General features: G+C 44.2%; 2 protein-coding genes across 6 annotated transcripts in view; both read left to right on the plus strand.

Annotated features, from left to right (window-relative positions):
- LOC137383801 (transcriptional enhancer factor TEF-5-like) overlaps window positions 1-16,902 on the plus strand; it is a 152,615-nt gene that overhangs the window by 71,685 nt on the left and 64,028 nt on the right. For 4 of the 5 annotated variants that reach the window (XM_068057021.1, XM_068057023.1, XM_068057024.1 and 1 more), the window contains exons 2-3: window positions 2,313-2,377; window positions 6,920-6,982. In XM_068057021.1, the coding sequence (XP_067913122.1) occupies window positions 2,313-2,377; window positions 6,920-6,982 (128 nt within the window). Of the gene's footprint in view, window positions 1-2,312; window positions 2,378-6,770; window positions 6,834-6,919; window positions 6,983-16,902 lie in introns of all 5 variants that reach the window. The other variant, XM_068057022.1, reaches the window with a different exon arrangement.
- Window positions 1-16,902, plus strand: part of rpl10a (ribosomal protein L10a) — a 401,386-nt gene that overhangs the window by 10,232 nt on the left and 374,252 nt on the right. The gene's annotated exons all lie outside the window — the stretch shown is intronic.

Here is a 16,902-nt window from a genome sequence, read left to right on the forward strand (position 1 = left end):
TCTGAATTGTTGTAAAAACAAGAAATGCTGGAACCACTCAGCAGGTCTAGCAGCATCTGTGAAAAGAGAAGCAGAGTTAACGTTTCGGGTCACTGACCTGAAACGTTAACTCTGCTTTTCTTTTCACAGATGCTGCCAGACCTGCTGAGTGGTTCCAGCATTTCTTGTTTTTATTTCAGATTTCCAGCATCTGCAGTATTTTGCTTTTATTCTGAACTGTTGTTCCTGCTGTAATGAAAGAAATGCTGCAGCCAATTTAATGATGTTGATTGAGGGATAAATATTGGCTAGGACACTGGGGATAACTCCCCTGCTCTGTGTCATGGGTTCTTTAACGTTCACCTGAGGGGGCAGATAGGGCTTAGTTTCACTCCTTATCTGAAAGACAGCACCTCTGACAGTGCAGCACTCCCTCAGCATTGCACTGGGAATGTCAGCCCAAATAAGGTGCTCAAGTCCTGGAGTGGGGCTTGAACCCACAGCCTTCTGCATCAGAGGTAAGGAATGTTAGCGGAGCCACGGTTGACACCCGTAGAGAACATTTTCAATTTGGAGCACAGTTAGGAATAGCAAGCTATAAACACTGCCTGTGTAGGACAGTGTTTACACCATGTGGCCACTGAGGAGGCCAGACAGGTTAATACTGACTGCTCCAGCCTCAGCTTGTTCTGCTCTTGAACTACAGCTCTCGTGCTGTGGTCGATGCTCAGCATATCCAACTCCACAATGTACAGGTGTACACACAGACGCACATGTACCATACAGCACCAGAAGCAAGTGAATTGTTTACTTTTGTGTTATGAACAAAGCTGAAAGTAATGAGACTGAAAACAGTCTTCTGGAACTGAGAATAATGTGGTTGCTACAGAATGCCTGGGAGTCCTATTGACTCATCTCCAAGCTATTTGGGTGGGAAGAACTTCTGAGATTTACTTCAGATTCAGACCACTTGAAAGTCTAGTGGTCCACGTACTCTCTAACTAGCAAAAGCCAGAAAAAGTCTCCCAAAGCTTGCAGGGAACTGGCTTAGATGTTACCATCTCCCTTCTTCTCTCTAAGAGAGAAACTCCTGGCATAGTTGCCTCAGCTCTATGGTAGATTGCAGAGAGTGAAACATTTGGATTGCTAACCTAAACCACTACCTTACAACTACTCTTGCTCCTGTATCAAAAAACCTTGATGTAATTTAGAAAATGAGGGCACCTGTGATCACTGAGGGGTGATAGCAACACGCAGCTCATGAAAATGTATCCGAATCCAAATCTGTACTAATGGAGCCACAGTGGTTAGCACCGCAGCCTCACGGCTCCAGTGACCCGGGTTCGATTCTGGGTACTGCCTGTGCGGAGTTTGCAAGTTCTCCCTGTGACCGTGTGGGTTTTCTCCGGGTGCTCCAGTTTCCTCCCACAGCCAAAGACTTGCAGGTTGATAGGTAAATTGGCCATTATAAATTGTCCCTAGTGTAGGTAGGTGGTAGGGGAATATTGGGAAGGTGGGGATGTGGTAGGAATATGGGATTAGTGTAGGATTAGTATAAATGGGTGGTTGATGGTCGGCACAGACTGTGGGCTGAAGGGCCTGTTTCAGTGCTGTATCTTTAAATAAAATAAATATGACTCAAATTAGACTTTTTGCTTGGAGCTTCTATTAAGATCACACTTAAATCCATAAAATGTTAGTGTTAGGTACATTTTAAATTTATCCTTTTTTCATCAATTTTGGGACTGGATGGTAGGAATCTTAGCTCCATTGCTATACTCAGTGCAGTTTCCCCGAGGTGCCAATGTTATTATCTATTGAATATGACTGTAGGATACGGATTTCATTTAGAGAAAATGCATTTCACTGGCAACAGAATTTTAACCAGGTTAAACCCAACCAATTTGGAATTATCTGGAAATCTTTGCGGAGATGTGCACTAATCTCAAATGTGATTGGCAGAAAAGGTAGAGGTGATAATACTCAACTCTAAACAGCCATTGCTATGCAATGTACCTGATCCAGCTTGTCGAGGCAGTGAGGGTCCGTCACCTTTTGGACAATGAAGATCATCACTGCCAAGCCTGATCTTGTCATCACCCAACTTATACACTGTCCAACACAAGTCATTGGGTAATAATGGAGTCTGGGTATCCAGGCTGATCTGCCACCCCTCCACTCACCTCAAGCTGGAGCCCAATGGTGGTGGCCTTTAAAGATGGGACAGAGATTAATGTGTCGAGTCAGTTCATTTCTGCTGCTGGTTACATTTGCTTTTGATGAAAATGGAGAAAATTTAAGGATTTGATTTAATTTGTCTTTAATTCTGACAGGCCGCAATGAGTTGATAGCAAGATACATCAAACTACGGACTGGCAAAACACGAACAAGGAAGCAGGTAAAGCTAGTCGGGCAAGCTTTGCTTTGGGGCCAAAGGGGTGGCTTGTGCTGAAACGTGGCTGCTGCTGCTTTAAGGCTGGCATGGTGAATGGGTAATGGGGCAGCATGGTGGGTAATGAGAGGGGTATAGGCACTTCATTGGGGTCCGAGGAGCAAGCACTTAAAATAGGTGTTAGAGAAATGTCATGCTTTAATAGTTCAGGTGGGATAGTACAGTTTGGCCAAACCTTCTGCTTAGCTATCAGAATAAAGTTCTTTGGGAACACTGTTTCCTCAAGAAAGTTAAGTACAATTCACACTACGTCTAAACTTACTCCAGGCATATAATTTCCTGTAGGCCATTTCTTCAGAATCCTGCAAAAGAGAGAATGAGATTTATTTTTATTGCGGGTTGTTGCTCATCATTTCTCCATTTCAGGCAGCCACCATCAGCAAGTCCCAGATCAGCTACAGCACAGGCCAGATGCTGTAAAGCTCCCTCCATCATGCTATAACCCCAACCCAAAAAGAACGCCCCCTACTGCCAGTGTGACATCTTTTAATTTCCTACGCTGGCCATCTTTAAGCCTGTCGGAGTAGCATTAACAATTGGTGCCAAAGGACAGATGGTGTACTGTGGGTCTTATACCCATGAGGAGCTAGAATGGGACAGTCCCAAAGATAGTTTCACCTAGGACCCATGTAGCGGACAGAGAGAAGACGGTCAGCTATTCGGTCTAAAGATATGGCAGTAGTTAATCCTCATGTGCTCCTTCCATACTGCCAGGACAAGATGGCCAAACTGAAATGAAAACTATTGGGGGAAATTAAAAAACGAATAGGAAGGCAGTGATTGCATGGGGTACAGGTTTAATTGCAGGGTCAGGGGAAGGTCTTTTCTAGCAGTTTGCAAGATCAAAGGACTTCAGCTGGACAGCACCTGCCAATTCCCTTCCAGGTACATGTCCACTCCAACCAGCAATTCCACGTTCATTAAAAAGTGTTCGATAGGATAGAGCGAGAGAGAGCGACTATTTCCTCAGGTGGGGGAAATCCAGGACAAGGAAGCATAGCATTAAAATTAGAACTCAGCCAGTGGTGATGTCAGGAAGCACTTCTGCACACAAAGGGTAGTAGAAATCTGAAACACTCTCCCCAATAAACCCTGTTGAGGCTGGGAGTCCGTTGGAAATTTCAAATTTGAGATTGCTATGTTTTTATTAGACAAAGGGTATTAAGGGTTAGGGGACCAAGCAGATCGATGGCGTTAAGATACACATCAGCTATGAGCGAATTGAATAAAACAGGCTCAAGGGCTGAATCACCTCCTCCTGTGCCTATGTTTTATTCTAATGGAAGCACATTAATATTGAAAGCTACTAAATCACAATGAAGCTGCTCTTAGTGTTATCCAATAGATATTTTTAAAACCTTGCAATTCAGAGTCCAATTGTGTAATCCACAGTTTGTTGTCCCCCTCTTCTCCTGAAGGGCAGACTGTACTGCTGCCTATAGCCGTAAATTTTGTAAAATCCAAATATATAAGAGAAGAGGCACTGTCGTTAAACATTTCCCCTCACTTGTGAAATTTAGTTTGAAATCTAGCTGGGAGATAATGAATGAAGCTTCCTTCCTCAGATTGGGTTTGGTCATTCCATAGACCACACCCTGCAATGAAGAAAGCAAGCAAGGGAATCGATGCATTTGATTTGATCTGCTATAATTTGTTGCTCTATTGTAACACATAGCCTAGTCATTGAGAAGATACAGCTATTAACGGATGGTTCAGACTTAGTGTCTTATAAAGATTGGCCTAGTCACCAGGTGAAGCTTTGCCATCTTATGCACTGTCATAACACAGACCCTTCTTGATTAGATTAGGCTATCAGCATCATTGTCTAGGTGGGATCACAACTTGAGCACAGAAGAGTTAAGGGTAGGGATTGTGCATAAATTGGGAGAGCTGTTCCACAGACTAGTCATGCAACAGCCAGACAGTCATACTCACGGAAACATACATGTCCCAGACTCATCCATCACCAACCCTGGCGATGTCCTGTCACACTGGCAGGACAGACCCACCAGAGGTGGCAGCGCTGTGGTATACAGTAAGGAGGGAGTGGCCCTAGGAGTCCTTAACATTGACTGTGGACTCACATGAAGTCTCATGGCATCATGAGTGCCTCCGTAGCACTACTACTGAGAGAGTCCTGAAGGATATAGCTGCCAAACTTGGCCGACAGCCGGTGGTGAGAGAACCAACAAGAGGGAAAATCCTACTTGACCTTGTCCTCACCTGTCTAGCTGTTGCAGATGCATCTGTCCATTACAGTATTGACAGGAGTAACCACCACACAGTCCTTGGAGATGAAATCTCATCTTCACACAGAGGACCTATCATGTGTGGCACTACTGCCATGTTAAATGGGATAGACAAAGAACAGATCTAGCAGCTCCAAATTGGACATCAATGAGGTGCTGTGGGCCAACAGCAGCAGCAGCATTGTATTCAACCATAATCTGTAACCTCATGGCCTGGCATAGCCCAAACTCTACCATTACCATCTAGCCAGGGGGAGGAGTGTAGGAGAGCATACCTGGAGCAGCACTAAGCATACCTAAAAATGAAGCGCCAACCTGGTAACACTACAAACAACTAAACAGAGGAGGAGGCTCCACAAACATCCCCATTCTCACTGCTGGGAGAGTTCAGTGCAGAAGACGAGGTTGAAGCATTTGCAACAATCAGCCAGAAGTGTTGAGTGCATGATCCATCGCAGTCTCCTTCTGAGGTCCCCACAATCATAGATGCCAGTCCTCAGACAGTTCAATTCACCCCATGTGATATCTAGAAACAGCTGAAGGCACTGGATACAGCTAAGACGATGGACCCTGACAACATCCCGGCTGTAGTACCTGTTTGGATTTTCTCCCCATCCAATATTTTTATAACCAGTAAAAATTTTGAATGTCTGATTTTTCTGCGGTGTTGCTTGCAGCAGTGACCTGAAGATCAGTTTTTCAAGCCTAGAGACTTCAGGTCAATCTTGGAGGCTTGGCAAGTTAGTAAAGCCATATCTTAGAAGCAGGTGGGTGAGTAATGCCATTATAAATAACCCTTTGGATTAGGCAGCAGTTGCCACAACAGTCAGACCAGGTCAAATCTTACCACCCAGTCCTTGCTGTAGTCATTCGAATAGAGATTTTAGAAGATCAAAGATTTCACTGATTGAGCGAACTCTCCTAATGGGGAATGGCACTTTAAGGGCACGTTGGTTGGAAATGGTCTGCCCGCAGCCCCAACTGACTTTAAAATGGATGGCCAGTGAGTTGCAGATTTGTGATCTCCTCAGGTGAAAAGGAGAATGGTGTTCTGTAATTATCTAGAACCTGCTACACGAGCAGAATAACTGAATTTCTGACCTCCACATTGATGGGCCACAATTGAAAAGGTTAAATTCCCAAGCAACTAACCATTTGTTTGTGGACCTGCTCCGGTCTTAACCATTTCCCTAACAAATTCAAATCCCTGCTCATTATCCAGCAAATTTCTCAACGTTTTACTGTGTAGGACTGGGGTCGAGGCAGATCCTTTACAACACCAGTGCAGTTTATACACTTGAATAGGAACAGAATTGCAGGGCTATGGGGAAAGAGCAGGGGAGTGGAACTAATTGAATGCCACTTTCCAAGAGCCAGCACAGGCACAATGGGCTGAATGGTTATCATCTGTGCTGCATGATTATATACACTGATAAACAGCACGTTAGTAAAATGGAAAAATCTTACTAGTGTACGGGAGGGCATATGGAACTATACCTCAGCATGTTGGGGGGGGGGGGGGGGGGGGGGGGGGGAAAAAAAAAAAAAAAAAAAAAGAGGCCTTTTGAATTACAAATAGATAATCTTTGATGACCTCCAGTGGCCTGATATCAGACGTAGTAGGTGAAGAAAGATCCCACTGTCCACTGGGCTGAAACCATTATGTGATCAGTTAATTACTTTGACTTAAGTGAAATTGGAGACACTCAGAGCTAGAGGAAAGCAAGTAAACCAGACAGCATTTTGCTTAATGACCTGTTTTTAGTAGAACCCTATGGTAACTCGGGGCTCATTACTGCTTGCCATGACAACAAATGCTGGAACTTCTTTCAAGAACAAAAAAAAAGTGAAAACTTGAGATATTTTGCCTGCCAAAAAGTAATATGGCTGACGGTTGCATGGCTGTTTGCAGCTGCAAAGTATTATGGGAGCTTGGGGAAGGGGTGGGGAAAGGGAGATGGTGATGGAAGGCCTGGCTCTGCATGCCCAAACTAACTAACTAATAAATAATGTAAGCACTGTGTACCATAGTGACAGAAGCATCGACTTTCATTTGTGTTTTTTGTCTTTAAATTATCTCGTCGACATAGGTGTCTAGTCACATACAGGTGTTAGCCAGGAAGAAAGTGCGAGAGTACCAAGCAAGCATCAAGGTATGTGCAGCCGGCATGAATCCGGGGGATATTCAGCTCCATGGTTACAGGCTCTTCTTTTTCTTCCCCTTTGCTCTTTCCTGCAGGTGTCTAGTCATATGCAGGTTCTTGCCCGAAGGAAAGCTCGTGAGATTCAGTCCAAGCTGAAGGTATGCGCTTCTCTGCTTTGGCCTTGTGGTTGGCTGCTGGCTGAGGCTGAACTGCAGATGTACAGAGTTCTGATAACACCAAATCCAAATTCTTTGTTAATGTACTGTACACTTCTATTGGGGAGGGGTCACAGTTGCACTGGCAGATCTGGCAATGCTCTCTCTGAACATTAATAATTTTCACACACGCACCTGTAAACTGCTGTTGCTGCAGCAACCAGTTTTTTTTTTTTAAAAAAGCGCTGAGCTACCACAGGGTTCCACTAAAGGCAGCTCAACAATTTGTGGCATATAGGATATTCTAGATCAAGCTGAGTTGGTTGCTCTTTAGATCCATTGGGACCTGGGTTTCTGTGGGATAGTTCTCTGCCACAGAGTGCCAGAAAATCCTCTCGCCCGTCCCCACGCCACTCTCCCCATGTGGAAAAGAGCACAATATTTGCATACTGAAGACTTCTCATACTTGTGAATGGACTAGTACAATGCCTGGCAAGTGTGGTGCACTTGCCCAAATTCTGTGTGAATTTGCAGCTGGGTGGCTGATAAAATGAAGGACTTTACAACATTTCACTAGTGTCTGATCAGGGGAGTGTGAAATGTCACCCTGCCACCACCCCAACCCATAGTTCATATCACAGCTGAGATGGCTGTCACTGAAATTCCAGCCTAAGAGATGATATTTTTGAGTACACTTGACCAAGAGCCTGGCAATTCACCAACGTAGTCACCTTGAAGCTTAATGGTTTACCAATAGCAGTCTGCAACAGTGACTAAGACACTCCTTTCTCTAATTCCCACCCTTAGAATACCAAGTTACTCTAGGATACAGGCCCATGGGTAGCAGCGGACTGGTGCCACCTTGGTGAAACAGCCATTCTTTACCAAGCATGTACAATGCAAAGCTAATTTTCCAATGTGTGCCCCAGCATAGAGCTTCACCCACTAGTTCATGCATCAGGAAACTGCGGGCGCAGTGATTTCCTGATGGTTTATGGTTAACAGAATTGCCTGTCCATGGTATACGAGAGAAAACAAATTATAATTAAAAAAATTTTTTTTTTAAAGTCCTCCCTTGTGTGTCAACGGGCAGTTTGACCAGATGATCACAGCTGAGCCTAATCCTGTCCCCACACATACACCTTTGCCCTCTTCATTTCCTGGGTGGGAAGAGGAAGGAAGGAGGAGGATTCCATATGGATTGATCCCAGGTTGGGGCTCTTTTCTCTAGAAGAGAGATGACTGAGGGGTGACTTAATAATGGTCTTTAAAATTCTAGACGGTTGATAGGGTAAATGTAGATAAGATGTTTCCACTTGTGGGGGAGACTGAAACTGGGAGGCCATAAAGATAAGATAGTAACTGATAACTCCAATAAAGAAGAAACTTCTTTACCCAGAGAGTGGTTACAATGTGAAACTCACTACCACAAGGAGTAGTTGTGTTGAATAGTGTAAAGGGTTTAAGGGAAAGCTAGTTAAGCACATGACGGAGAAAGGAATAGGAGGATATGCTGAGAGTCGTAAGAAGTAGGGTGGGAGGGGGCTTGTACAAAGCATAAACACCAGCATAGGACAGTTGGACCGAATGGCCTGTTTGTGCTGCAACTCTATAATCTGTGTAGCAGCCCCATTACTGCCCCAGCTGCAATGGTCAAAAGACTGGAAAAAAAAAAGTCAGTCTCAATCTAAACAAACCCTTTGAGTGCCACATTGAGAGCATGCCAAACATTGAGATATTAAAAGAGCACGTAAATACTGAGGTGCATTTTTGTCAGTAGTATGTTAGCATCAATAACGAACAGAAATGCTCCATGACTCTGCTTACTTCGAAACAAATATAGATCAGCGCTGAGGAGTAGCTTTTCAGCTCTGGAGAGGTTGAAAGTTCAGGGCATTTGGCAAAAGGGTGTCACTTCATTGGGGGTTTCCGAACCATGTGGACCTCCCAGAAGAGCAAGATTGAGAAACCTCATTGCTTGATAACCCCAGTCAGGAAAATTTAGCACTGGAGTTAAGCACTAAACACAGCACCAGGGTGGGCCAATTCATCTATCTTATCCAAGATGAGCAAAAGAAAGTCACTCCCTGTTCAGTGAACTGGTGACAAACATGCTGCTAAGAAGTTCCTTTGAAGGAAAAGTCCATGTGCTGGAGTCTGGCTAAAAGGCAACAGTGCAGACTCTGTACAAGCCCAGGCATGGCTACAATTTGCATGTCATCTGTTCACTGAACATCCCACAGGTGTTATCAGAACTGTGCTATACTTCAGGTTCAGGCCTCAGCTTCTCTCTGGCTAATTATGGGGCGACTTTTTTTTATTTTGGCTTTGTGGCAGTGTGCAGTGAAATCGCAAGCTAACCTGCTTCTGTGCTTTATTAACTGGTCCCTCTCCTCTGTGGTTCCGCTTCCAGAGGCTCTTTCACGTGCCATTCCTTCTTGCAATCTAGTTCCACTTCCTTCCTCTGCAGTAGGTCTTCCTTCCCTCAGTCGCTTCAATTGAAACCGGACTGTGAAGTCTTCTACAAGCCTGACCTCCGATTATTGTAGCTGATCGATGAGGATTACATATTATGGGGTGCTCAAAATAGAGAGAGATTCAGTTGGGAAGAAAGGCTACCAAAGGATATGGGAGAAGGGCAAGGAACTGCAAGTTAACAAGAAGGAGCTGCCATGCCGTGATGTGCCAGTGGCATACTTCTGTTTTGATATTGAGTTAGGAACTGTATCGTGTGTACTTTTTGAATAAATCATCAATAGTTTGAGGGGGTCCTGTAGGGATCATTGCATAACAGGACTGAATTGTTCTGATTCAATAGTATTTTTCCCCCACTCTCCTGTCCCCTTGCACGATGTCCTATCCTCTTTGTCCAACCCACCCTTCTTTACTTAATCCTGAACCAAGGCAAGTCAGAAAAAAAAAAAATGGGCACTTTGAGTGGAAAGTAGCTCATGAATTTTATGAGCTCAATAATTGGAAGACTTGAAGGGCTGAATGGCCTCCTGCTTTTTTTTTTAATTTTTTTTTTTAAATAAGGAGTGCATGGTGACCCTATTTTGGGACACAAGGGGAGGTCATCCCTCCTCATTCTATATTGAAGATATGAAATTCCATTCCCCACCAGTTCTGAAATCTGTCAATCTTCTGTGTGGTAGTAGTTTTCTTTCCTTGAGCCACTCAGTGCCTCCAGCACAGTTGGAGGGCAGGGCTCATGGTGGAGAGAAGTCTGAATCTCATCAACTTATGTCCTACCACAAGATGCTGCACCAGTCTCTGACACAGCAATATTGCCACAAACGAGCACGCTCAGTTAATCCTGGAGATTTCTGGCTGGTGACCATTTAGTAAGGAAGGGAAAGAGGGAAGCTGAAAATCAATCAAGATCCCAGAAAAGGGGATCTCCATTTAACAAAGATCCCTTAGTTGTTGGGGAAGAGGGGGGTACACAGTGAGCAGTTTGAAGTAAACAAAATCAGATTTATATTTAACAAAATTAAACAGAGCCACGGAACACAGACTTTTTGTTCAAGTTCTGCAGCAAGAGGTCTGTGTAGACTTCAGGCTCCAAGAAGTAATCATTACCATGTGCAACCAGAGACTGAGTAGAAGTTGGTTGTTTTTTCCCCCCCAACTTAGTGATTTGGTTAGTAATTAGAATTTACACCCACAGTGCTGTTAGGTAGGATCTTCATGACATAAGGCTGCAGCAGTTCAAGGCAGCAGCTCACCATCACCTTAAGGGCAACTAGGGATGGACAATAAATGCCAACCTTGCCAGAAATACCCATATCCTAAGAATGAGTTATAAAAACAGATGGAGTCACAATGCACTTCACAGTCATTAAAACGAGTGTTTATAGGGGGGGGGAGGGGGAGGGGGAGGGGGAGGGGGAGGGGGAGGGGGGGGAAAAGAAATCAAACCACATGGAACAGCACCTACAGGTCTTCCCCCAGAGTGGTGGAGGTTAGAAGGAGCTCATTCCCTTTTCCAGAATGTAATGTCACACTCAGATCCCTCTCCTTGCCACTAGCTTTTACCCATCCTCCTCTCCATGTAGATTGCTACTGGTTTTACTGGGCATTAACAGCCCTCTGTACTTCCTCAAGCAGCAGCTCATCACAAGTAATCTTTGACAGTAAGCACCAGCTAACTGCTTGATTATGGAGGGCCTTGGTGCAGATCCCACTCATGTGCTTGCCTATACCCATTCACGTGCTGCATGTCTAGCTGGAGCAGCCCCAGGCCACTTTACCCCTCTCTAATCCAGGTTGCTGCAGCCAATTATAGTACCTTCTCTTACCACCCCAACCGAGACGAACTAACTCACCATTGGATAAGCTGAAGATCTTCCTAGTTTGTGCCACAGCTTTGCACTGCCTAAGTCGCTGAGCCATTGAGACGAACACAGCTATTAAAACACACTATGTGCGAGGTAGGTAGGTCTGTGCCAGCTGAAAGTACATTCAAACCACTTTTACCACAGACTGTGGAGCGAGGAGGCTGGTGGGCTGAAGGTGTAAGTCAGTGGCTGAAAGATGCCCGCTTGGTCATGTTACTTCCACGTGGGAGGTGAAGGAAGAGCTGAATGGTATTGGAGACCAGCACATAGAAAATAGGAGTAGGCCCTTCAAGCCTGCTGCACCAGTCATTATGATCATGGCTGATCATCCAACTCAGTAGCCTGTTCCCACTTTCACCCAATACCCTTTGATCCCTTTAGACCCAAGAGCTACATCTAACTCCTTCTTGAAAACATACAATGTTTTGGCCTCAACTGCTTTCTGTGGTAGCAAATTCCACAGGCTCACCACTCTCTGGGTGAAGTAATTTCTCCTCATCTCAGTCCTGAAAGCTATACCCTGTATCCTTAGACTATGACCCCAGGTTCTGGATTCCCCGATCATCAGGAACATCCTTCCTGCATCGACCCTGTCAAGTCCTGTTAGAATTTTATAGGTTTCTATGAGATCCCCCCCCTCTCTTCTGAACTCCAGCAAATATAATCGTGACCGACTCAATCTCTCCTCATACGTCAGTCCCACCATCCCATCAATCAGTCTGGTAAACCTTTGCTGCAGTCCCTCTATAGCAAGATTGCACAGTGTCCAAACTCACCTGGATTGGGTCTTTAACAATATGCACATAGCTCCACCCCAATGTAATTGCATCTCTTTAGGATAGAGATATTAGCAGAGAAATACCAACAATGAAAACTAATTAGAATGGTTTTACTGCGTTAGTAGGACTGCACCTAAAAGCTCTATTATCCTCAGTTCCCCCTTTCAGCAACACAGACAGGAGTGGCCATCGACTGACAAGATGTGACAAAACCCCCTTCCCACCCCTGATGGAAATATTGGGGTAGGTCCAAGTCAGGCTTGGCTCTGATTTTTCCAGAAGACATTTTGCTTGTCCTTAAACAAGGTCATAATATTGCAGAGAATTGGCTCATTAATTCCAGTCTCCTGTACAGAGAATGTGTGAAGTCTGAACCTGCTGTTGTTCATTTGTCATGGGTCCACCACAGTGGATGCTTTCAGCCCCACATATACACACTTGCCTAATAGGAGAGAAAATTGTCATTTTACTTCAACATCTGCACCAAACAAATGCTATAGCTGGTTGCTAAGAGACACAGGTTAACTAGTTTGTCATTTTTCCCCTCCAGGGAAAAATGGACTCTGCCCTCCATCGCCCCACAGTGTCGAGACTCAACCTGAGCAGACTAGGCCACTGACATCTGTCTGTCATTCCAACTTGTATCAGTGGGCTACCTTTGTATTTGAATCCCACACTATTGAAGGCTTTAAGCTCTGAATTAGCATTTAGACCAAGTGAAGTACTAGCCACTTGTTTCTGAATCTAGTTTCCACAACTGTGCCCATATCCCCACACCCTCCTCTCCCACTGTGCCCCCAGCAACAAAAGGCAATGATTTATGCTGGGTCACAATTTCATTGACTTTAAATCACCCCCAAGTGATTGATATGTCTAGGTACAGACATGAACATAGCCAAAAATAAAAAGCAGAAAAATGCTGGAAATACCCAGCAGGTCAGGCAGCATCTGTGGAGAGAGAAACAGTTGATGTTTTGGGATTGATCACCTTTCGTCAACTCCTGCCCGAGAAGGTTGATCTGAACAGGTTAGCTATTTTTCATTGCAAACTCTGCTTTAATCTTCACCCAAAGTAAAAGGTTGCTTTGAGAAGTAACCCTATTAGCAATCCAGGATGTCTCTTTGGCATTTATAGGTTAGAATTATCATTCAGTAGGCCATTTGAAAAGGTGGGTCAGCAAGAGTGATTCTTTGGCAGGAAGTGATCAGTGACAATAGTGTTCTGCAAAGAGCTGAATGGTACATCATTCCTTACAATTATATTATTGACATTGCCAGCAAGGCCCCACAGCTAACAATGTTTGATGAGCAAGCATCTTTGCCACAGAAAGACCTATTGTCCAGTTTACATTGGCTGTGAAGATCTGTATTATTCAAGTTGGACTTGTGTTCTAAAAGTGATTATAGGCACAAGGATCCATTTTAGATGCCAGCTCACCTCCCTACTTGGGTTTTTAGGTCTTCTAGTTTTCACGTGATTCAGCAAATGTTACTGGTCAGAAAGTCAGGTTTGATCTTTCTTGAAATGGAGCGATCCTTACATCTCCCATCACTCATTGTTAATGGCTTTTGTGTTTACGCTGGAACGAAACACCCAGCAGCCAACCACTGCCTGAATTTAACACCAACTGCACTTTGGATTCAAATTCAAGGGAATTCTTGTCCCTTCCTGGACAACATTGACTTGTGGTGGTGGGGGGGGGGGGGTGGGGGGAGATGCACTGACCTTACAGGCAACCTCCCTTCTCTTGCTGTGCCGCCACCAAGCATGTTTTTGCTGTTAACCCCTCCTGCCCATTTGCCTCTTTTTCCTAAACACTTCCAGCACGTTGCATGACTAAAAAGCTGCTGCTTCGACCCATTTTTATTTCTGGGCTTGTCCACATTCTTTATATTCTCAGTAAAAGTGAGACTCATGGTTTGTTAAACCATGGGATTGACAACAGCAGAGGAAGAAGTGAACAGAAAAGAGATAACAAGAAAGGCTTGGACAACCAAATCCTGGTTATTGGGACACCCACTTCTAAATTGTCCTCATTCAGTAGACAAGTCTAATTTAAATAGTGTGGGGATCAATTGGACTTAGAATTCCAGTTAACTAGTGTCTTCTATACAATGTATTAAAAGGTTCCTCCTTTAGATGGATTGAAGTCAATTCAGAGGCAATAACAGCTTTGATTACATTCTTCAACTTGAGACAACATTTAAAAAAAAAAAAAGGGGGAACTCTTACTCTTATATTTCTTTTGCCAAAGTAAATTTAGTTCTCACCAATGCAGTCCCTCGTGAGATATTAGAGCCACATTACTGTGCTCTATTTTAAAAGAATTCTAGCATGTAAACTAGATTCCTGTGTTCGAACCCCCAAAAAATGTGATTGAATTTAGATTATCCAGCCTGCAATGCATTCTGGGCTAACTTGTGCTGGAAACAGTTTTTCAGAGTTTTGGGAGTTTCTTGAAGTGAAAGTGGAAAATGGAGCCAAAACAGGTACAGAACAAGGCATCAGTTAGCCAGAGTGTTGCCACCCTCCACAGAATGCACCTCATGGAGGAGTATCAACATCCTGGTAGTTACCATTGACCAGAAACTCAACTGGAGCAGCCACATAAATACTGTGGCGACAAGAGCAGGTCAGAGGCTGGGAATTCTGCAGTGAGTAACTCACCTCCTGACTTCCCAAAGGCACATGTCAGGAGTGTGATGGAATACTTTCCACTTGTCTGTTCGTGGAGCCATACTCATCTACTCAGGAAGCTTGACACCCCATCTACCACCTTCAACATTCACTCCCTCCACCAATGCATAGTGGCAGCAGTGTGCATCATATACATGATGTGCTGCAGCAACTCACCAAGGCTCCTTAGACAGCATCTTCCAAACCCACAACTTCTACCACCTTAAAAAAAGGACAAAGGCAGCAGATGCATGGGAATGCCACCTTCTGCAAATTGCCCTCTAAGCCACACAGCATTCCGGACTTGGAAATATATTGCCGTACCTTCACGGTCGCTGGATCAAAATCTTGGAACTCCCTTTCTAACACTGTGCGTGGACTGCAGCGGTTCACGAAGGTAGCTCACCACCACCTTCTCTAGGGCAATTAGGGATGGGCAATAAATGCTGGCCTGGTCAGTGAGGCCCACATCCCATGAAAGAAAAAAATAGTAGTAAGACACAACCCTTAGTGGTGAAACAAAATACAATGTTACAGACTGCCAGCTTGATAGGAGCAGGTTCTGAACTCTTGACAAAGAAATTGTTTACTCTATGACCTTGAATTTTCATTAGTAAAGACATTAGATCTCCCAAGGAATTTTCAATTTGTGACTGCTGTTTTAATAATAGTGTTCAGAAAAGCAGGTCCTGCTGCAATTCCTACATTAAATAGAATCCTGATCTCTAGTAATAGTTTCCCTTTACCCGAATGACATGCACACCTCCAGCTGAAGGGAATTTTTTTATTCTTTCATGGGATGTGGGCATCGCTGGCAAGGCCAGCATTTGTTGCCCATCCCCGATTGCGCTTGAACTGAGTGGTTTGCTGGGCCATTTCAGAGGGCAGTTAACAGTCAACCACATTGCTGTGGGTCTGGAGTCACATGTAGGCTAGACCAGGTAAGGAAGGCAGATTCCTTCCCTAAAGGCCATTAGTGAATCAGATGGGCTTTTATGACAATTGATGATAGTAATGGTGCCATAAAAACAGACCAATTCCAGATTTTTAATTAATTGAATGTATTAATTGAATTTAAATTCCACTAGCTGCCATGGTGGGATTTAAATCTGTGCCCGCAGGGCATTAGCCTGGCCCACTGGATTACAGGTCCAGTGACATTACCACTACACCACCAGCACTGTATCCAACTCATGTCTAATTGCCCAGTCAGTGCTAGCACAAGCTAACCTCTTCAATGGAGGGAGAGGCAATATACACTTAATGGCACAGTTCTAAAGAGAGTGTGCAGGGGCAGACGATCCTGGGGGGTTTATGTGCATCGATCTTTGACAGTGGCAGGACATAGAGAAAGCATATGGGATATTGGGCATCATAAATATAGAGGTATGCAGTACAAAAAGGAAGTCATGTTGAAATTTTACAAAGCTCTGGTTAGGCCATAACTAGAGCATTGCATCTGGTTCTGAACACCACACTTCAGGAAGTAGGTGAGGGTCCTTGAGAGGGTGCAGAGGATATTTAAATAAATGGTTCAAGGGATGAAATTTTGCTACAAAGGTTAGGCAGGAGAAGCTGGGGTTCTCCTTGGAGCAAAGGAGATTGAGGGAGAGATTTGATAGAGGTGCACAAAATTGACAGGTTTAGATAAGGTAGATAAAGAAAAGCTGTTCCAATTAGCTGATGGTGCATGGACTGGGGACACAGATTTAAGGCTTTGGGCTGGAGATATGGGGGGGAAATGTAAGAACTTTAAAAAAAAAAACACAGTAAGCAGTAACAGCCTGGAAATTTGCTGCCTATGAGGGTGATGGAAGCAGAGCTGATGAATGATTTCAAAAGGAAATGGATGGGCATGTGAGGGAAATAAACTTGCAGGGCTACAAAGACAGAGGAGAAGAATGGGACTGATTGGATTGCTGTACAGAGAGCCAGCATGGTTTCGATGGGCTGAATGGTCTCCTTCTGCTCTTTCTTGATGTTGGCCATCAGCTAAGATGGTACTTTAACAGGTATTGATTGCTAACTTGATGTGCACTGTAGAAGCAATTTTTATGAATGTCCCACACAGGGTTATTGATGGTTGACTGGATCTGTCAAACTGTTCTATTAAATAGAAAACAACTG

The sequence above is a fragment of the Heterodontus francisci genome, chromosome 25 (assembly GCF_036365525.1).
Source record: "Heterodontus francisci isolate sHetFra1 chromosome 25, sHetFra1.hap1, whole genome shotgun sequence".
NCBI classification, from domain to species: Eukaryota; Metazoa; Chordata; class Chondrichthyes; order Heterodontiformes; family Heterodontidae; genus Heterodontus; species Heterodontus francisci.